The sequence below is a fragment of the Nycticebus coucang genome, chromosome 5, assembly GCF_027406575.1.
Source record: "Nycticebus coucang isolate mNycCou1 chromosome 5, mNycCou1.pri, whole genome shotgun sequence".
Classification (NCBI taxonomy): domain Eukaryota; kingdom Metazoa; phylum Chordata; class Mammalia; order Primates; family Lorisidae; genus Nycticebus; species Nycticebus coucang.
In genome coordinates this window covers 53,485,496-53,507,244 of record NC_069784.1, presented here as the reverse complement: position 1 = coordinate 53,507,244, position 21,749 = coordinate 53,485,496, and the positions used below count along the sequence as shown (strand labels likewise).

Genomic DNA, 21,749 nt, shown 5'->3' with positions numbered 1-21,749 from the left:
TAGAGGGTTCCGAACTGTGGTTACAAAAACTGCGGAGAAGCAATTCGGATAATTAGGCTGGCGCTATGGGGCGACCGCTGGGGGTGTGTGTGGAGCGGGGGGACGGGGCGGAGGGGACAAACTTCGCGGTTAACTCCAGTCCGGTCTCCATTTTGTTGTCCCGAGCTATGTTTCAGCTCACCCAAAGAATCCAGGTCTCAGGAAAACTGGTCTCGGTATACAGCCAGACCATCTTACGCATCCAGTCAGCCAAAGCTATGTCGGAAGAAACATCTACTTCTTTTTTTTTTTTTTTTTTTTTTGGCTGGGGCTGGGTTTGAACCCGCCACCTCCAGCATATGGGACCGGTGCCCTACCCCTTAGCATGTTCATTACTTTATCAGGGCCCTGGAATCCCCGAGAAAATGTTCTTGTTTCTGCATGAGAAAGAATTGGGAGTTTTTTGGAAAATGTTTATTATTGTTATTTTTTAAAACCTATGTGCCCTGTTTCATCTCTCCTTCAGCTCTACCTTCTATGCACTGTTGCTATATTCAGACTAAAAGGCTCCAGACATGTGGATCCACATGGTGTTTCTTTAGTCATTTTCAAAGCTCAATCTCCCCAAATCAAAATGTAGCTGGGCACTGGCACCTGTAATACCAGCTAGTTGGGAGGCAGAAGTGGAAGGATTGCTTGAGGCTAGGAGTTAGAGCCCAGCCTGGTCAACACAAGGAGACCCAGCATTTTAAAAAAGAAAGTTAAAACTTAAAATCTCCAATGTGTGACTCATGGAGTATTCACTATCTCCTTACTCTCACTATAAAGCTAGTTCTCCAGTCTGCTCATTGAACAGTGCCACTGTACATCATCACATCTACATACCTAAACCAACTCCCTAGAATTCACAATAGACACCTCACTCTCCCCTGGCTGCTTCAGGACAAAGAAACACACTTCCTCTTTTCTGACCCTTTCCCAGCTCTTGTAGAATCTATAACATTATTTCACATCTCTTTGCATCTTAGTACTCCCCCACCTGCCATGTTCCTCACTAACAGTGATTTTGCTTGTTCTTTTTTTGTAAACCAACATGTAGTTCAATGCCAGGATAAACTCAGTGATTGTTTATAAAATGAACAGTTTCTGCATCTGACTGCTTTTTTTATTTTTTCCATCTGACTGCTTTTAAACACTAGCAGGAAAGAAAGATCTGACCAAATTGCAACATAATAACTATGAGCCAAGGCTGACTGAGTGATGATCTCTGGTGTCAGAGGGTGCAGGATGTTGAGCCTCATGCTTTGTGCATGGTTTCCATGTTAATGCACATTAAATAAATTTTGTACACCTTTTTCTCCTGTTAATCTACCTTTTGTTGGTTCATTTTCAGCAAACTTTTAAAAGGCAGAGGGAAGCTTTCCCTTGGCCCCTGCAGATTTAATCAATGCTTTAACTATAAACAAAATTACCAGATTACGTATACCTCCATTAGTAGATTATATGTCTAAACTTTGAAGTTGTTCATGAATTTGAGGCCTGCGTTCTTTCAGTTCCCTGTGAAAGTCCTTGTTGGTTTATGCCTTTGCTTCCTACCTTTCTATAAGATGTTTCCTTAGTCTACTTTGTCCTTTTATTCTGTTGAGTAAAATCCTTTTTAAAATTTTAGCTTAAATGTCAATTGCCCAGGTTATTTTCTTCTTGCAGTTCTTATATGTACTAATTTGGGTATATCTTTATTAATTATAGTATTAGTAGCTATCTTTTAATCAATATTTATTATGCCTTAAGCTCTATGAAACATTGTACTTGGATTGTTTTACTTAATTCTCACCTGACTATGGGGTAGCTAATATTTGACTTTTATTTTACCAATGAGAAAACAATTGTCTTGTGAGTTTCTCAAGGGAAGGAGTCAGAGAACTGTGGGCTAGAATCTTTCTCCACCACTTTCTTCACCTGTAAAATGATTTTTTAAATACATTTTTTTCAAGGCTGTCAGTCTAAATGATTACACACATGCTTTTGATTAAAAAATTTGAATGTTGGAGAAAAAAGATACTATGGAGGCACCAGAATATGCCGCCCAAAACATGAAGGATTGTTGAGTTGAAAACAATTAAGAAGCAGCAGATGCAGGAGCCTCTCTGCCCTCCCTCTATTTACCCAAAAGCAGGACAGAAATTTACAAAGACAAAAGGTATCCTGCTGTGTAGGGATCACAGAGAAATCTGCCACTTTCCCTTAATCTGGTTTGCTGAAAACTCAACTCACAATTATGGTAGATTAATAAGAGAAAAGTTTATTTCCAAATACCATGCACATAGAGGGAACCACAAGAATGATTTCCCCAAATCTCCGTGATGGTCAGTGGCTTTTAAAAATGCCTTTTAGAAGGGAGAGGGGAAAGAAACTGGAAAGTATAGGTGGAGTAAGTGGTTGCTAGGGAGGATGTGTAGATGGGTGGAAACAGATTGAATTGTAGATTAATCTGAGAGACAGGTCTGTTGCTTCAAATGACCTTAGGGCCAGGTCTATTTGCATGCAATAAGGAAATCAGCAGCCTTTTCTGATTCTAAATCAGGTAACTCAGGTTTTATAGAAGAGAGGGCCAGTGCTTTCTGATTAAAAAATGGCCTTTTAACTTAAAATATGCTTTATACCAAGGAATCATATTTTTGGGGTGAAATTTCCTTAGCTCTCTTTCACTGCCATCCACCTCCTCTTCTACCAAGAGAGCAAAGGTTAACCACTGAAGTCAATTTTAGATTCTTATTGGCCTGGACCAAAGAAGTCTGCATTAACAAGCTTATTAATAAGCCTTTAGCTATCATTTATTTTCCTTCTCTCAAGTTGCTGCACCTCAAGATGCAAAATTCTTTTACTTTGTCTTGTTACTTCTTTAAAAATTTGCTTTATGCTATATAAAGTGGGATCTAAAGCCACCTCTTTGAGAACTGCTCATTCCTGGGTGTCTCTCCTATCTGTATGAAATATACATGTAAATTTCTGTTTTTTTTTTCTTGTTGATCTGTCTTTTGTTATAGGGTCAGTTCCAACTAAGAACCTCTTGGAGCTAAAGAAAAAATTATTATTCTTCCTCTAAAGTTTATATTGAAAATATAGCCCTTAAAATTTTATTAAAAAATAAAATTCATAGCCCGTAAAATTTCTGGAATATATACATTAGATCTCATGAGGATGGTTACTGAGATAAAAATGTATTTGCATAGCTTTAAAATACTATGTGTTCCATGTCACTTGATCTGTTCCAGTGGACATGCCATGTAGTAAAGCTAGAAATTCCACAAATTCTAAACTGTTCTGTACAGGTAGTATGTAGTAAGTATTAAGGACCGGTAAAAAGGAGAAGGGTGCTAAGTTTTTTCTCCAATGAGCAGGATATTAAAGGAATGAATTTATCTCAAAATGGGATAAGGCAAAAGTTCAACATCCTACAGCTTCTCAACTTAGTCCAGTGCTACAGACCACTCAAAATGAAACAAAATCAGGCTCAGGGCTGGAACAACCCACAAACCAAAGATTCAACTGGTCTTAGCTGGGGATACCTATAAAATAACCTTGGCAGTATGTGAAGCCAAAAATTAAATACAAACTGTCTTCCTGGAATATGTGTTTTTAACTCAGTTCACTACTTTCACATTAAAAATAAAAATAAGAACATACAAACCTTATATGCCTAATAATTCATTTGTTAAAATTTTCTTTTGCCTGCTCATTTCCTGTGTGGAAATAATGCCTGTTCCTTCTGTGCTAATTAATGAAATTCCAGTTCTCAGTCTTCAAAATATAGACCCTTTTATTTCTTTATTTCACCGGGGCTGGGTTTGAATCCACCACCTCTGGTATATGGGGCCAGTGCCCTACTCCTTGAGCCACAGGAGCTACCCTAGGTCCTTTTAATTTCTAGTGAAAGAAACTTCAGAAATTTTAGGAAGAGAAATATTTCCTTTCCCTTTCAGCTGCAGGGAAAGCTTTCCTTTGACTTTAGAAGGTTCATTGAAAAGTCGACTCATAAAAGTGCAGAGAAAAGGTGTGAAATAAAAGAAAAGGCTTTACAAATTTATTACTACCATGTGCTTGGGGAGAATTACAGAATGATTGCCTAGAATCCCAGTGGGGTACAGATGCTTATGTACCCTGCTTTTCAGAGGAAAGGGAGATGGGGAAATGTGAATGACTTCAGGGGAATAGTAAATGATTTTTAGGGGAATTCCATGGGCTTGAAGAACATACAATGGCCTGAACCACAGATTTGTTGACAGACTTTAGTCTTCTTTTCTGTGATACGGGTTCAGTTAGTGAAAACTCAGGGAAAGGACCAGAGGTAATTGTCCTCCTCTTTGGTAGCCCAGATTTTAGGCAGATAAGGAAATTCCTGTGTTTTGGGAGAGGTAGAGGATTGAGAGACAGGAAGTGGGTGGAGAGGAAAAACAATTGTTCTTCTTGATGGGTCTCATCTTTGTGTTGACAGGGGAAAAGTCTCTTCCAGCATCCTAAGGGCCTTTAATTCAAAATATTCACATCAAGTTAAGTTCCCTTCACTCCTTCAAAAGCAGAGGTTCTTCTGCATCATAAAGCTGCTTCTGATAATGCAGTACATTGAGAACTTTTACAGGAATATCTCTCTTCCATCCATTGTGGGGACTAGGTAAAATTGAACTAATGTGGATCTGAATTCTGATACTAAAGGTGACTTCTAAGGCAACCATACATCAGATAGCTGTGAGAAATTTTACCTATAGCCCTTGAAAGTTTATGATAATTGTCTTATTTAATTTGTTACCCTGGAATTAATATTTAAATTGATGTCTGTTTTCTGAGTAGAAATTCTGATAAGGCTTTTTACTTTGGAATCTTCTTATTCTCTGTGTTATAAAAATAAAATAAGTCCTCTGACTCTTAAATTCTATGTTGGAAAATAGAGTTTGATAATCTCTTTGTTATTTAAAACAAACACATCTATATGTTGTGGTCAAGAATGCATAAATCATAAAGAAAGAATATTGCAAAGACTTGAGCGGGCTCCCTTGGACTGGCAACCACACCCCATGGAGTACTTTCCATTTCTGATGGGAAACAGTTCAGTGGAGATGTTTGAGAAATACTGGATGGTTTGATTACATAATGAGAAAATGCTTTTGTGCTTTAAAATATGTCCCCTAAGTATTCTGAAATAGGAAATTTCATCATAATAATTTTACTCTTTTGCTTTAGACTATTATGTAGGCTTCGTTTCTTATCCAGGACAAGCCATTATTTCTCTGGGACTCAGTTTTCTTATCTGTAAACTGAGAAAAATAACACCTGTTTCACAGAGTTGGGATTAAAAGACAGTGCAAATAGAAGAACTTCTAAACTTCTAAATTGAGTAGTCCTCTCTATATGTGAGACATTATTACAAAACGCCACAGAGAGGGACAGCATTTCTTCATATCATTTGTTATGCTTTTGTATAACATTTTAGATCTCCCTAGAGGAGGTTGCTTCTACCTGTGAGAAACTCTTGAAGATATTAATTAAATTAACAAATTTTGGGTTATATTTAGTGCTCAGGAAATCCCCTTGAAATCACCTTTGACTTCTGTAGGAATATAGTAATTCATAATGACATCAAGGCAAATTTTAAGCCTCTGAGGCCTGCTTTTGTTCTCAGGTTTGAGCTTTCATAAGGTTTGTATGTGATGATTTTCAATAAAATAAGCATATGATTAAAAGTTTCATATTAACTAGTACAATTTTTCAGTATCATAACCATTGTTTTATGACATACACTTTTCTGAACAATACATACTTCAAGGCATATGAAATAATTAAAAGGCAAATAATCGTCGCTGTATTTGTAGAAGAGAGGCAAAATACTAAGTTTTTAAGCTATTTATTATTATTATTATTACTATTTTATTTATTATTTTTTGAGACAGAGGCTCAAGCTGTTGCCCTGGGTAGAGTGCTATGGCATCATGGCTCACAGCAACCTCCAACTCCTGGGCTCAAAGCAACGTCCAACTCCTGGGCTCAAGCTAGTCTCCTACCTCAGCCTCCCAAGTAGCTGGGACTACAGGCACCCACCACAACGCCTGGCTATTTTTTGGTTGTAGCCATCATTGTTGTTCGGTGGCCCAGGCTGGATTGGAACCTGCCAGCTCAGGTGTATGTGGCTGGTGCGTTAGCCACTTGAGCCACAGGCGCCCAGCCCAAAATGCTAAGTTTTTAAGCCTTATAAAATGCTGTCTCTTTATTGAAGAAAATGATAGCAATCCAGTAACAGATGAATAATTTGCATTGAAACTTGGTTTTAATTTGTAATCTGGCTGAGAAGCACTTGACTACAGACTAGTCTATATTATAAAGGAGAATTTAACATTTCTGGTGTTATCCTTCTTTGACTTAGAAGCATTTCATGTGCAGGACCTAACTGGCCATCAATGTGGGGGTCAGGAAGAGTAAACCACATCCCAAGGGAAATGGCTTAATGAAATCAGAGGCTCTAATATCAAGTTGGTAAGGATCAGCACACTACAGATGAAATGGCTATGGCTCAGAAGTTAAGTAAATGTAAGTTGAATTTTTGATTACTTAACTACATATTGTTAAGCTTCAGTCATGATATAATAAATGCATCTAACCTGGGCGGCGCCTGTGGCTCAGTCGGTAAGGCGCCGGCCCCATACACCGAAGGTGACGGGTTCAAACCCGGCCCCGGCCAAACCGCAATCAAAAAATAGCCGGTCGTTGTGGCGGGCGCCTGTAGTCCCAGCTACTCGGGAGGCTGAGGCAAGAGAATCGCTTAAGCCCAGGAGTTGGAGGTTGCTGTGAGCTGTGTGAGGCCACGGCACTCCACCAAGGGCCATAAAGTGAGACTGTCTTTACAAAAAAAAAAAAAATAAATAAAAAAAAATAAATAAATGCATTTAACCTGCTGAGCACAGCTGTTAGCTGTGGTAGTTTTACAGTAACAGGTAACTTGAAACATAAGCTGAAAACTAGCTCATAGAAGAGCATGTTTGTATTCTAAGAAACCTATTAAAGTATGCAAAATATTTTACACATTGTATTTATAAAAGTTACATCAATTGAGAGGAAACATCTTTAAAAATTCTATGATCAATAGGAATATAGAAAAGAAGGGAAAGGGGAAAAGGAAGGGAAGATGAATAGAACAATTTTCTGCTTCTGTAAATAGGATTGAATTTTAACCAATGAAATCACAAATCCGGAAATTCCTGATTTTTTTTTTTTTTTTTTTTTAGGCCCAATCGAAACGAGGCTATGTTTATAAATAGGACTGCCTAGGTTTTTTTTTTTTCTTTTTTTTCTTTACTAAGGCCATTGCGGTATCGTGGCCCGTACGAAACAGACCGCCCGTAAGTCGACCGGTGGCAAGGCCCCGAGGAAGCAGCTGGCCACCAAGGCGGCCCGCAAGAGCGCCCCGGCCACGGGCGGCGTGAAGAAGCCGCACCGTTACCGGCCGGGCACCGTGGCCCTGCGGGAGATCCGGCGGTACCAGAAGTCCACCGAGCTGCTGATCCGCAAGCTGCCCTTCCAGCGGCTGGTGCGCGAGATCGCGCAGGACTTTAAGACCGACCTGCGCTTCCAGAGCTCGGCGGTGATGGCGCTGCAGGAGGCGAGCGAGGCCTACCTGGTGGGATTGTTCGAGGACACGAACCTGTGTGCCATCCACGCTAAGCGAGTGACCATTATGCCCAAGGACATCCAGCTGGTCCGCCGCATCCGTGGGGAGCGGGCCTAAGGCTTGCGTGCCTATGTAGTTGACAACAAAGGCTCTTTTCAGAGCCACTCACGTTGTCATCAAGAGCAGCTGTACCAGCTTTTCAGCTGGTGACTGGTGCTCTGAGCTTAACGGTAAATGGTGCTGCAGAATCCAGATGTTCCACCTTCCAGTCACTTGGCCTGTGGTAGAGGACATAGGAAAGGCGCGGTCTCTGGTTCTGGCCACACCTGTTTTTACATACTTGTTTTAAGTCTTTGAGTGCTAACTTTGCCAATTTTGTAAGGAAAATTTTGCACGGGGGCAAGAGACTTAGTGCTAAACCCCAAGGTGTGTAGAGGCTTGTTTGTAAACCTTTAAAGGGTTTTATAAGGAAAATTTAAGACTTAATATCTTCTTCGTAACACAATACAGGCGGTCCTTAACTCAGCAGTAATTTAATGAGAAAAGTAAATACCTAACGGGTTTTTAATGTGTGGGCTGAGGTACTGCAAGAAACGAGAAAAAAAGCATGTGAAATAAAATAGTGCAAAAACAAGGCAAGTTTACTTTTCTTTAGAATTAAAAGTGAAAACCAACTAAAACCACAAACCCATGTAACTCACTTTACATAGCTGACTGGCTAGCGTAAAATAAAACATTTCCATTGGCTAAGGAGACTCCTAATGACCACTAAGGAAGCTTGGCCCTAACTACTCAGATGGCCCCAACCCCCTCATGACGACACTATTGCGGTTAGCCAATAGAAATGCAGTATTGTGTGATCCTTCATTTGCATACAAGCTCTATAAATAGCGCGTAACCAGAGCTTTTAAAGTCAAAAATTTCATCCGAGGTTGGTTCTTCATTTTGAAGATGCCAGATCCTGCGAAATCTACCCCTGCTCCTAAAAAGGGCTCTAAAAAAGCTGTTACAAAGGTTCAGAAGAAAGATGGCAAGAAGCGCAAGCGGAGCCGCAAGGAGAGTTACTCCGTTTATGTGTACAAGGTACTGAAGCAGGTCCATCCAGACACCGGTATTTCTTCAAAGGCAATGGGTATCATGAACTCATTTGTTAACGACATCTTCGAGCGTATAGCTGGTGAAGCCTCCCGGCTGGCGCATTACAACAAACGCTCCACCATCACATCTCGGGAGATCCAGACGGCAGTGCGCCTGCTATTACCTGGGGAGCTGGCCAAGCATGCCGTGTCGGAGGGCACCAAGGCGGTCACCAAGTACACCAGTTCTAAGTAAGCGCTCAATGAATGCTCTCAACTGTTTAACCCCAAAGGCTCTTTTCAGAGCCGCTTCAGTTGTCGTGAAAGTGGCTGTAAACACTTCCTGGAAGGTTGGTTACCTTTAATTGAGCAGGGCGTGACCGTGATCACAAATGCTTTTAGGTTTAGGTCCTTAAGCGCCTCCTGTAGTAAGGTAACTGAGTCTTAAGTTAGCAATGGTCGTTCCTAAAGGTATCTGAACCGACCTTTGGTTTGACCACGGTTCTGTTACCGCTTTTTAGGGAGCCTTGTTACTTTAGCCAGCTTGCATGTCTCCAAAGTATTTTTTTTTGCCTTTTTTTTTTTTTTTTTGACAGTCTCAAGCTGTCGCCCTAGTAGTCCTAGTAGAGTGCGGTCGAGTCACAGGTCTCAGCAACCTCAAACTATTGGGCTTAAGCGATTCTCTTGCCTCAGCCTCCTCCCAAGTAGCTGGGCTACAAGGTGCCCGCTACAACGCCTGGCTATTTTTTTGTTGTAATTGTTTTGGCAGGTCCAGGCTGGGTTCGAACCTACCCCCTCTGGTGTGTGCCCCAGCCGCTCAGTCACAGGTCCCGAGCCGTATTTTTCTGCTTTCTCTTCAAAAGTAAGGAACGTCGTGGGACTTACTCTAGAGTACAAACAGGAAGCTTTCAGTTAGCCCTCTCCCGCAGGTAATGATTTAAGTGTTCTACTTCGCTTTTATAGGCCTGCAAGCATCTGTCAAATTTTGTCCAATAATGTATTTTCCACTGACGTGTTTGTCAGTTCCTGACCTAGTTTTTCCTATAATTTCTATCCTAGTGACTTGTGCCAGGAAGAGATTTTGCTGTCCTTCACTGCCATGTTCTGGGACATGGGGCAATATGTGAAAGTAAAATTTTACATTGTTGTGTGGGAAAGGTGTTCCTGGCATCTAATGGGTAGAAGCTGGGAAGGCTGTGTGCAGGGTGTTTCTCCCCTCACCCCCCAATAAAGAATTACCCTTGCTGGAAACTGAAAGACTTAACTCTCTTAGACTTCCTTAACCTTCCCTATTAAGTCTTCATTTTAGTCAAACCTCCCCTCAACCTTACTTAGCCCGTTCTACTGCCCATTACTTGGTCGAAGTTGAGCGTTCCATAGCTTCACTTTGATTATTTACAGGCCCTTCTTAGGCAAACTATCTTCTCTAGCAGAAGGACTGATGTAACAGACCTTACTGATTAATAATCACTAGGATGATTCTTACAAACCCATCTCCACATGCCTCTCCTGAAGTTTCCTGATTCAGTAAGGTTGGAGGTGGGACCTAGAGAGGTGGTTTTTAATGTTCTCAGGGATGTGTGTGTTTTAGTAGGATTTGTAAATATTTGGTGCTTACATGTTAGGTCCTCAAATGTTAAGGGGAGTACCAGTCTTTTTTGTGTCACAGATGTTCTCAGAAAGGAAACAATTTGAGGGTGAATGGAGAGCTACAGTTCTGAAGACATCTCAGTTCAAAATTTAAGATTGATCCTGATAAAAGCTAGTGGGTGTTTCTTTTACTAAATAAAATACACCTTCCGGCCAAAAGGAAAATCTTAGTTTACAATTCACTGGACAATCAAGCTTTGAAATTAAGCCATTCCTGATCAATCTTGGGGAATTTACAGGACAACTTTGTGCTTAAAAAGAATTTTATTAATTTTATAATATAGAAGTTTAAATTTACACCCTAATTAAAAGTTGCATAAAGGGCGGCGCCTGTAGCTCAGTCGGTAAGGCGCCGGCCCCATATACTGAGGGTGGCAGGTTCAAACCCGGCCCCCGGCCAAACTGCAACCAAAAAATAGCCGGGCGTTGTGGCGGGCGCCTGTAGTGCCAGCTACTCAGGAGTCTGAGGCAAGAGAATCGCTTAAGCCCAGGAGTTGGAGGTTGCTGTGAGCTGTGTGAGGCCACGGCACTCTACCGAGGGCCATAAAGTGAGACTCTGTCTCTACAAAAAAAAAAAAAAAAAAAAAAAAGTTGCATAAAATATTTTATGTGTGATTTCTTTTTTTCACTGGGAAATTAAGATTCTCAATTGAGTCATCTTTCCCTGACCTTTTTCTGATGGCCATCAGAAGTCAGGGAAAGACAACAAAGAATCCAAAATTTCCAGTGCAAGAAATCATATACAGCACATTTTATGGCAGGAAAAGGTAACTTACCATAAGTGAGAGGGCCAAAATGGTCTGTTTTCTACTCATTAGTGTCTGTTCAATCTCTTCCTAGCTCAGGCTCCTGAAGTCATGAATTTTTCTTTCTTTTCTTTTTTTTTTGAGACAGAGTTTTACTTTGTCACCCTCAGTACAGTGCCCTGGCGTCTTGCTCACAGCAACCTGAAACTCTTGGGCTCAAGTGATCCTCTTGCCTCAGCCTCCCAGGTAGCCGGGACTACAGGTGCCCTCCCCAACACCTGGTTATTTTTAGATACTGAGTCTCACTTTTGTTCAGGCTGATCCAGAACGCCTGAGCTCAGGTGATGAACCCACTTTGGCCTTCCAGAATGCTAGGATTAGAGGCATTAGCTACTGTGCTCGGCCTACAAATTCTTTTTCCCTACAGACTGGGGATCACAGCTTTTTTTTTTTTTTGCAGTTTTTGGCCAGGGCTGGGTTTGAACCCCCCACCTCCGGCATATGGGGCCAGTGTCCTACTCCTTTGAGCCACAGGTGCCACCCACGTCTCATGGTTTTTTGAAATTGTTAAAGAATTGCTCCCTGGCTCAACTACTCTTTACCATTGACCAAATGATTAACTTCCTACTTTTTATCCTGAAACTAAAAGCCTGCTGTCCTCTGGCCAAAATTTACCTTCTTCAGTTACTTATCCAGTCTTCCAGCTTAGCTAAAATGTTGTATTATCTTGTCACACATCTTAAGTTTATATTCTGTGCTTCTGTTATATTGTTCTAGATTTTAGTGTTCAGTCTTAGTTCTCTAGACTATGCAAAGCCTATTAGAAGGAGTCTCTGAAAAGCAAAAAGCAACCTCTGCCTATTCAGAGGGAGCTCTGTAAAGCCGAGAGCAACTGTGAGGGAAATAGTTAAAACAAAGCATAGGCCCAGAAAAGATTACCATAGGAATGAACTTATTCAAAGGCAGAGGATCAACAAGGTAGGGGGTGCTGGTGCAGACTGAGAGGGGGTTGTGCTTAGATGGGGGAAGTAATTTTTCTTGCAGAGTGAATGATGCTGTGTCTGAGACTGATTCTACAACAGCTTGCACCAGGGTAAAGCACATGTAGTGAGAATAAGATGCAGTCAGGCAGGCTAAGGCGGACATGACACAGCTGGTCTGGTCAGTTTAGGACCTGCCTGACCTTCATGCCCTGTCTCCCATTCTTACTGGTTTGTAAATTTAGCTCCCACCCTAAAGAAGCCTATCTTGAGTAGTTAGGTGGATTGATATAGGAGATTAACTTTTGGAGTGGAATGTTGTAATAGGTCCCTGAGTTAGGGGTTAATGAGATCTTTGCTTTGAACTATGTAAATTAAGAAAGACTACCACTAGCTCCACGCTTCTCAGTGGTTAGGGCACTGGCCACATATACTTGGGCTGGTGGGTTCGAACCCAGCCCAGGCCTGCTAAACAACAATGACAACAAAATAGGCAGGTTGTGGCGGGTGCCTACTGGGAGGCTGAGGCAAGAGAATCACTTAATCCCAAGACTTTGAGGTTGCTGTGAGCTATGACGCTGTCTCAAAAGAAAAAATATCACATTGGAAAAAGGGTAGCCTTGGGTATATAAGAAGTAAAAATTTGAGTAAGGATTGTTGAGCCGTTCCAGGCACCCCTCTACTGTTAAGCTTTGTCTTAACTGTTAGAGCTTTTTTGTCTTTTAGTAACCTCTGAATACTCTGAGGTGGCGTGTATTCTTTATTTCATCCTGGTTGTCCTGTCTGCTCAGAAGAGTGTGTCAGCTGAAAGCCTCTGGCCAGAGTATACTCCCGTGTGGCTTCAAGTGCCTCCCGGAAAGGAATGAGGATGGATTGCCTGTGAGGGTGGCAAGCAGGTTTTCTATTTTCTGGTGTTTTTTTCACAAGAAACAGTTGCCCATCCTAGTCTGTTTTTGTGGTTGTTTTAGTGGTGTTGAGAGAGGATACCTGGGAAAGGTGAGGTCTAGGAGAATAGACCCCAAAGATACACTTAACTTCCTGGGACCTGGAAATTTCTGCTTCTGTGAAATCTTGAAGTTCTGTGGGAGCTGGAACAGCTTCTCCCACTTGATTCAAACTGACCAATGAGAAAGGTACCCGTGGGTTGGAACTTTTTGACTAGAGATAAAAATGGAAAGACCAAGCCTTTGAATTCTATGCCATTTGCTCTTAGGGCTGAAATAAAGCCCTTCCTCTTATAAATGTGGTCTTTGGGTGCTCTTTCTCCCCACTGGGCCTCATCTTTCTGTAACATTTTGTCTTTCAATTTTCCCTAAGAACCTACTGTCTGAAACTCCAGCATGCTTTCATATCAATCTGCCCATTTTTTAAACTCTTTTTTTTGGAGACAGAGTCTCACTCTGTTGCCCAGGCTAGAGTGCCCTGGCATCAGCCTAGCTCACAGTGACCTCAAACTCTTAGGTTCAGGCAATCCTCCTGCCTCAGCCTCCTGAGTAGCTGGGACTACAGACACCTGCCACAATGCCCAGCTAATTTTTCTATTTTTAGTAGAATTGAGTCTTACTTTTGCTCAGGCTGACCTCAAACTCCTGATCTCCAGGGATACTCCTGCTTTAGCCTTCCAGAGTGCTAGGATTACAGGTGTAAACCATGGTGCCTGGCCTCTGAAAACCTTTTCATTTCAGAGTTCTCATGGAAGTTTTTCCCCTTTTAGCTCTTAATGGCCTTGTTCCCTGCACAATTAACAGTTGGGTAGCTTTGTAAACTGTGACCTTGTTCCTTAATTTTTCTCTTCTTGTTTTTACATTTGCCACCACGACTAAAGACATATACTTCTTGGTATTGAGCAAAGGCTATCCCAATGCCTATAATAGAATAGTTTCTGAGTGAAAGTTTGTTGAATGATTTCCTAGTCCATGGAACACTAGGAAATTGATTTCAGAGTGGTTGTTCAAGCACTCTAGTATTTCGCTCCACTTTTTTCCTGGTGTTTTCTTTTCTTTTTGAGACAGAGTCTCACTTTGTCGCCCTTGGTGGAATGCCTTGGTATCACAGCTCACAGCAACCTCAAACTCTTGGGCTTAAGTGATTCTCTTGCCTCAGCCTCCCAAGTAGCCGGGACTTCAGGCACCGCCAAAATGCCGGCCTTATTTTCTGTTGCGGTTGTCATTGTTTATCTGGCCCAGGCCAGGTTGGGACCTGCCGGCCTTGGTGTATGTGGCTGGCCCCATAACCACTGTGCTCTGGGCGCCGATTCTTTCCTACTGTTTTCTTGCTTCTTTAGCTTGGGACACTCTTCTAATTGCCCTTAATAATTATTGTATACTTAAAGAATAATAAAACAATATTAAAGACTCAAAAATCCTAAAAATGGTAGATAAAGCAGTACCCTTGGCAGTTGCCCTTCAGCCAATGTGTTTGTAGCCCAAACAATGAGATTAGAGTGGAGCTTTTTTACCCTGGTTTAAGGTGGTGGAGAAATATTCTGCTTTTCCAGTGCTTTAAACAAGGATGAGGGTTACCAGACAAAAGAGGGTCTGGCCACCTGTCACTGTCAGCCAATATGCAGAGATGGGGATAGGTCCACCAAACTTTGTCAAAAGGCCGGGATTCTGAAGAACAGTGAGAGTAGCTTCTCCAACACTTCTGTTCTTCCATTCCTAAAATTACAGTTTTAAACATAATAGTTCATGGTAAAGACAACAATAACTCTTTTTTTTTTTTTGGAGACAGAGTCTCAAGCTGTCACCCTGGGTAGAGTGCAGTGGTGTCACAGCTCACAGCAACCTCAAACTCTTGGGCTTAAGCGATTCTCTTGCCTCAGCCTCCCAGGTAGCTAGGACTATAGGTGCCCGGCTATTTTTTTTGGTTGCAGTTGTCATTGTTTAGCTGGCCCAAGCCGAGTTCTAACCTGCCACCCTTGGTGCATGTGGCTGGCACATAACCACTGTGCTACGTGTGCCAAGTCAAATAACTCTTATTTTAAATAATAATTCGGCTCGGCACCTGTGGCTCAAGCTGCTAAGGCACCAGCCACATACACCTGAGCTGGCAGGTTTGAATCCAGCCCAGGTCTGCCAAACAACAATGACGGCTGCAACCAAAAAAATAGCTGGGCATTGTGGTTGGTGCCTGTAGTCCCAGCTACTTGGGAGGCGGAGGCAGGAGAATCTCTTGAGCCCAGGAATTGGAGGTTGCTGTGAGCTGTGAAGCCTCGGCACTCTACCCAGGGAGACAGCTTGAGGCTCTGTCTCAAAAAAAAAAAATAATAATAATAATAAATAAATAAATAAAATAATCAGCACAACTCAGTGACAATCTATTACAACATTTTCAATTTAAAAGTTAATTCCTAAACTATTCAACATGGGCATCTTTTTAGGATGGGAGCTAAATTTACAAAACAGTAAGAATGAGAGAAAGGAGGTGAAGATCAGCTGTGTTACCTCCACCCCAGCCTGGCAGACTTCATCTTATTCTCACTCTATGTGCTTTCATGAGAAGGAAGGCTCATTCCAGAAGACAGAAGTAAGTATGTGGTATTAAGATACAGGCTTTCCAATAACAGATTCAGGGAACATTGTAAATGTAGGAATGCAATTCTCCAGGATTCCATTTTTTTTTTTTCTGTGATTAGAGGTTATTAATTCCTTACTCTTCATCTAGGTTATAACATTTTTCTTTTATTTGAATATATCTTTACAAATTTTTTATTTTCGCATACACTGTTATTTTATGTCATTATATAGAATAGCTCTGGCTGTCCCACCTTCCTACCTGCAGAGTACAAAGCAATTTCAGTCACATGACATTTGGCTCACAGCATCTCAAAACTGTTAGAACTAGAGCTTTGTTCACCATGGTCCTAGTTTGAGAAAAAGTTGACTTTCTCATTCACTCTGAGATTATCTTTCCTTCGGCTGTGGCTATTAGAGTGATGAATGGATATGCCTTGTTTTAGCCACCACAGAAGTAGTTTATCAGAAAATCCTCTTGACTCAAAATGTGTCTAGTATCCAACCATATCTCAACCTAGGGCCATTTCCCTCCCCCAAGCCATCACCATATTTCCTGGATATTTCCAGTGGCCTTGTAAGTGATTTCACTGCTTCCACCCTCTCCCTTCTCTGTTTGCCACAAAGCAGCTAGAGTAAGCTTGTTCTTTTGTTTTTTGTTTTTTGAAAGAGACAACTTGTCTTTCTGTCCAGACTAGAGTTCAGTGGCACTGTCATGGCTTGCTGCATCCTGAAACTCCTGGGCTCAAGGGATTCTCCCACCTTAGCTGAGACTATAGGTGCATGCCACTACACTTGGCTCTCTCTCTCTCCATTTGTTGTTTTTGGTAGAGACAGGGTCTCACTATGTTGCCCAGGCTGGTCTCAAACTCTTGGCCTCAAGTAATCCTCTTGCTTCACCTCCGAAAGTGTTGGAATTATAGATGTGTCACTGCAATAGACTTTCTGAAACAGAAGTCAGCTCATGCCAGTCCCACACCTTCCTCCCCAACTGAAAATCTTCCAGTGGCTAAGAGTCAAGGCCTACATATACCTCTTCACCTCATCTCTTACTTTCCCCCTGTTGTTTGCTTCACTTCATCATACTTTTCTCCTTGCTCTTGCTTAAATATACCAAGGCCCTCTGATCTCAAGACTTTTGGACTTTCTATTTCCTCCCCTCAAAAGGCTTTTTGTCCAGATATGTACATCATTGGTTTCCTCATTTCTTTCAGGTTTTTATTCAGAGGTATCTTACCAATTTATCACTGAGGCCTTCCCTGACCATCTTATTTACGACAACAAGCCCACTTCTTCTCTCTCCTCTCACCTCCTGGTATTCTTATCCTCATGCCTTGCTTAATTTTTCTCTACATACCATCTGAATACTAATGTATTTATTTACTTGTTTATTTCTGATTCAGGCTGATGGCCATAAAAACTATTCTTTCCTTCTTACTTTAACTTCCAGTTTTTTCAGGACATACATGGCTTTTCATAAAAGGCTAATTTATGACCTTCTCTTGTATCTGAGTTTGTCCTTGAGACAAAATTCTGGGCCAATGAAGTTGTGTGTATTACTTCTAGTTTGTGCCCTGAAAAAGGAATAGGTATGTACTGCCCTTGTCCTTTCCCTCTCTGCTGTGACGGAGTGCAGATGTGTTGGCAGGAACTAGGGCAACTACGTTGGAGCCAGAAGCCATGTGATGGGATACCAGAACTGCTCTATTAGCCTTGGACTGTTACATGACAGAGAAATAAACTTCCATCTTATGTAAGCTACTGTGTTTTTTTTTTTCTTTTTTCTTGTAGAGATGGGGCCTTACTCTGTTGCACAGGCTGGAGTGCAGTGAAGTGGTCATAGCTCACTGAAGCCTCGACCTCATGGGCTCAAGTGATCCTTATGCCTCACTCAGCCTCCTTGGTTGCTGTGACTATGGGCGTGTGCGATCATGCCCCACTATTTTTTATTTTTTCAGAGATTGCATCTCGTTATTTTGCCCAGGTTTGTCTCTGACTTCTGAGCTCAAGTGATCCTCCTGCTTCAGCTTCCCAAGACATTGGGATGATAGATATCAACCACTGTTTTAAAGATTTGTTACAATAATTTAGACCACATCTGACAAATACATCATCTATCTCCACTCACCTCCTCAGAATCCATCCTATGACTGTAGATACTTTGTTTTTTATACTGCTCTATGCCTATCATCTAGAACTATATCTAAAATATAGTAAGCATTCAAAAATATTTATGGGATGAATGGATGGATGTTGGGGGTGGGGGGAGAATTGAAGAGGAGGGAGATGGGATTGTATTTATGAGAGGTGGAGCTCCACGAGTTGGATTTAACAAGAAATGACTGAGTTTGACATTTTTTTGCCCTCTGTATTAGGGACAGCATAATACAGAGTGAGTTTGGGTGAAGTTACAACCACCATGGTCCAAAAATCAGTTTAGAAGTTTCATAGTGTAAGTCATTGGTTGTTTATGGACTCTTACATAAGCTAACTCGGAAGCAGTATGAAGAATGGAACATTAGCTGTCAGGAATCTCCTAAAAGAGTCAAGGGATTGTAAATGTGTCAGAATTAGAGGGAACCTTGAACGTCAACAATTATACTTCCTTCACTTTCCAAAAGAAGACTATGACACTTAAGAGAAATCCCAATGGTCAGTGAACTGATAAATCCCTGAATAACAAATATTTAAGTTATTTTAGGCTCCGTATCACCGATTGTTATCACCATTACCGAGGCTAATACAATCTAATGTGCCTGGTTCTGCCAAGATCTCCCTATTGGCCTATGTGGACGCAGAAGAGGCAGTAAAAGGAGGAGCACATGTAACCACAGCTCCCTCCTGATCACTGATCACATGTCATGCTGAGAACAGCTCAGAGGCAACCGAGGTGGGAGATCATTCCTAAGGTCATAAACTCAGAGCTGTACCTGCAACGTCAACAACAGTCATTCCGGCTCTTTCCACCTTGGCCATTTCTCTTCTTAGCTCTCCCACCTAAGAACTATATGGCATTAAAAAAGTTCTTTGCTCCCTTGATCCTCAATATCTTCTTCTGTAAAATGGGAAAAATAATGGAATCTACCTTCTAGACTTGTTATGAGGATTAAATGAGATAATGAACTTAACATTAAGTTATGATCCATTTTTACCTTAAAGAGTGGCTGCAGTGTGATTCTGATTTGGTGGGTGGGGACAGGAGGTTAGGATTCAGGACCCTTACAGCTGAACTACAGCTGCAGCAGACCTTGATCTACAGTGCTGGGGTTGAAGTTGGCTAAGGGTGGGACTAGTGTGAGCAGAGCCATGGTCCCACAGGCTTTCTGGTACATAGATGATATTGTCTAAGACTCAGAGAGCTGCTCTGAACGTTATCATCATTTCCTGGAACTCCTAACAGCCACCAAATTAATGAACTTAACATTAAGTTCATTATCTCACTTAATATAGTGACTGGAACATGGTAAATACTTGGTCAGTGTTGCTCTTATTATTATGGTTAGGCAGGCCCTTGTGAGAACTCATTTTACTTCAGGGCACCTTCCCTTCCTCAGTAGGTAGTGCTTTAATCACTTCCTAGTGAATCTTATCCCTAAGAATATCCCTAAGCCTCTTGCATTATAGCAGCAAGACTTTTATCTAGAAAAGTGGTTCTCAACCTTCTTAATGCCGCGATGTATTTTCATTGTTACAAAGGGGTCGTGACCCACAGGTTGAGAAGCGCTGATCTAGAATGTTTGTCACAGTTCAATTTATTTTCGCTAAGAGGTGGAATTGACACAAGTACCCATCAATACATGAAGGGGTTAATAAACTGTGGTATAGGGCGGCGCCTGTGGCTCAAGGAGTAGGGCGCAGGTCCCATATGCCAGAGGTGGCAGGTTCAAACCCAGCCCTGGCCAAAAACCAAAAAAATAAAAATAAAAAAAATAAACTGTGGTATATGTATACTGTGGAATACTCTTCAGCCATAAAAAAAGATGAAGACTTTACATTGTAGGGATTGTGGTGAAACCTGCCTTTTCCCCTGGATCTGTTTCACTGAAAGATCAACTCACAATTATGGTAGATTAATAAATGAAAGGTTTATTTCCAAATACCATGCAAATGGGGGAACCACAGAATAATTATCCAAAGTCTCAGTGATGGTCAGAGATCTTTATAGATGCTTTTGGAAGAGAGGAGGGAGAATATGGAAAGTATAGGTGCACTGCAGTAAGTGGTTGCTAGGGGGGATATGTAGATGGGTGAAAAATTGATTTGTAGATTAACCTGAGAGACAGGTATTGGGGCTAGGCCTATTAGCATGTAATAAGAAAGTCAGTGGGCGACACCTGTGGCTCAGTGAGTAGGCACCGGCCCCATATAAGGGTGGTGGGTTCAAACCTGGCCCCAGCCAAACTGCAACAAAAAATAGCCAGGTGTTGTGGTGGGCGCCTATAGTCCCAGCTACTTGGGAGCTGAGGCAAGAGAATCGCCTAAGCCCAAGAGCTGGACATTGCTGTGAGTTGTGACGCCATAGCACTGTACCCAGGGCGACAGAGTGAGACTTCTTCTCTTAAAAAGAAAGAAAGTCAGCAGCCCCTTTTGATTTCCAGTCAGATTACTCAGGTTTTATGTAGATAGAGGAAAGTCCTCTTCCAATGCTTTCTTTTCTTTTCTTTCTTTCTTTCTTTTTTTTTTTTGAGACAGTCTCACTATGTCACCTCCTTGGTAGAGTGCTGTGGTGTCACAGCTCACAGCAACCTCAAACTCTTGGGCTTAAGCAATTCTCTTGCCTCAGCCTCCCAAGTAGCTGGTACTACAGGCACCCGCCACAACACCCGGCTATTTTGTTGTTGTTGTTGTCATTGTTGTTTGGCAGGCCCAGGCTGGGTTCAAACCTGCCAGCTCTGGTATATGTGGCTGGCACTCTAGATGTTGAGCTATAGGCACTGAGCCCTCTTCCAATGCTTTCTGATCACGAATGGCCTTTAATTAAAATTTAATTAAAAATATTCTTTATGAGTACTCCTGTGGCGTAATTGCTTAGCGCATGGTATTGATATAAAAATATTCTTTATGTACCCTCAATGAATTCCCAACAATAAAAAAAAAAAGAAAAAAAATATTCTTTATACCAAGGAATCATATTTTGGAGTGAAATTTCCTTATCTCCTTCATTCCCCTTACCTGGAACTTCCCTAGAAGTTTCACATATTAAGAGCTGAGTTGGTAACTGTGGAGAGTGAAAACAGGTTATTGGTAATAAGACGCTTGAAAAGAGATACAAGAACATAAATTAGGATGAGAATGAATAAATAGAAAAGAACAGATCTAAGCACATTTCCCCATACCCCATTAAACCAGTTTCCCATTCCTGGGAATAGGTTAGTCCAATAGAATGGTTTCATTTCATTAATTTGATGATGAATATTTATCTTGTCCTTTAAAAGATGTAGATCAATCTTTATTTGCCTGATTGATTTACGTAAAAACATTTTTTTCCCCCAATAACAGCACAAGCTCCTTGTTGAGCCATCAAAGCATGCAGGATGTGGCAATTTTGAATTATATATTACAGATGCTAGGCTATCAACCTCTGCTTGAAGTGTGCCCAATGCCTGCATGGTGATGTTGAACTCTTATTCCATTATTATGTAGAGATTCATGATTACTCTTTCAATTTCCTAAGTTCTAAGTGTTGGAAAAAGGATCCTGAGCATTGAAAAGAATTTCGAATTATGGTATACAAGGAGATTTCTTATAATGTCAAGTTTTGTATGTTTATAAGGTATTTCTTTCTTTTTTTTTTTTTTTTTGCAGTTTTTGGCCAGGGCTGGGTTTGAACCCGCCACCTCAGGCATATGGGGCTGGTGCCCTACTCCGTTGAGCCACAGGCGCCATCCTGTTTATAAGGTATTTCAAAGTCACCTGACTGGGCTTTCCTATTTCCCTGGTCTGGACCAGCATTCAGAGTTCAGAGACTATGACTTCTCTCAGGCCCTCTATCCAGGCCTTAATTGTACCTTGGTGGGGGGCTTGTAACATACATATGATTTTTTACCTTTCTCTGTGTCACATATTGAGTATTATATCAGATTGTGAGTGCAAGTTCCCTTCACATTATAGCATAACAGCTATAAAAGAGTCATGTCATGTTTTAG

At 41.4% G+C, this 21,749-nt stretch overlaps 2 protein-coding genes across 9 annotated transcripts in view; both read left to right on the top strand.

The window, feature by feature from the left end:
* The first annotated feature begins 65 nt into the window (after positions 1 to 65).
* LOC128585479 (histone H3-like) lies at positions 66 to 7,792 on the top strand. Its single transcript, XM_053590579.1, has 2 exons — positions 66 to 138; positions 7,329 to 7,792. Exons 1-2 carry the CDS (start codon positions 66 to 68, stop codon positions 7,751 to 7,753), a joined length of 498 nt encoding a protein of 165 aa, XP_053446554.1. The 3' UTR covers positions 7,754 to 7,792.
* Positions 7,793 to 8,545: 753 nt separating this feature from the next.
* Positions 8,546 to 21,749, top strand: part of LOC128585418 (histone H2B type 2-F) — a 36,751-nt gene continuing 23,547 nt past the window's right edge. For 3 of the 8 annotated variants that reach the window (XR_008380054.1, XM_053590537.1, XM_053590538.1), the window contains exon 1: positions 8,546 to 8,964. Coding sequence is in view for 5 of the 8 variants with exons in the window: in XM_053590537.1 (XP_053446512.1) it covers positions 8,588 to 8,964 (377 nt within the window). In the remaining 3 variants the exon portion in view is untranslated. Of the gene's footprint in view, positions 8,965 to 9,481; positions 9,642 to 15,470; positions 15,532 to 21,408; positions 21,502 to 21,749 lie in introns of those variants that run through there. The other 5 variants (XR_008380053.1, XR_008380052.1, XM_053590536.1 and 2 more) reach the window with 5 other exon arrangements.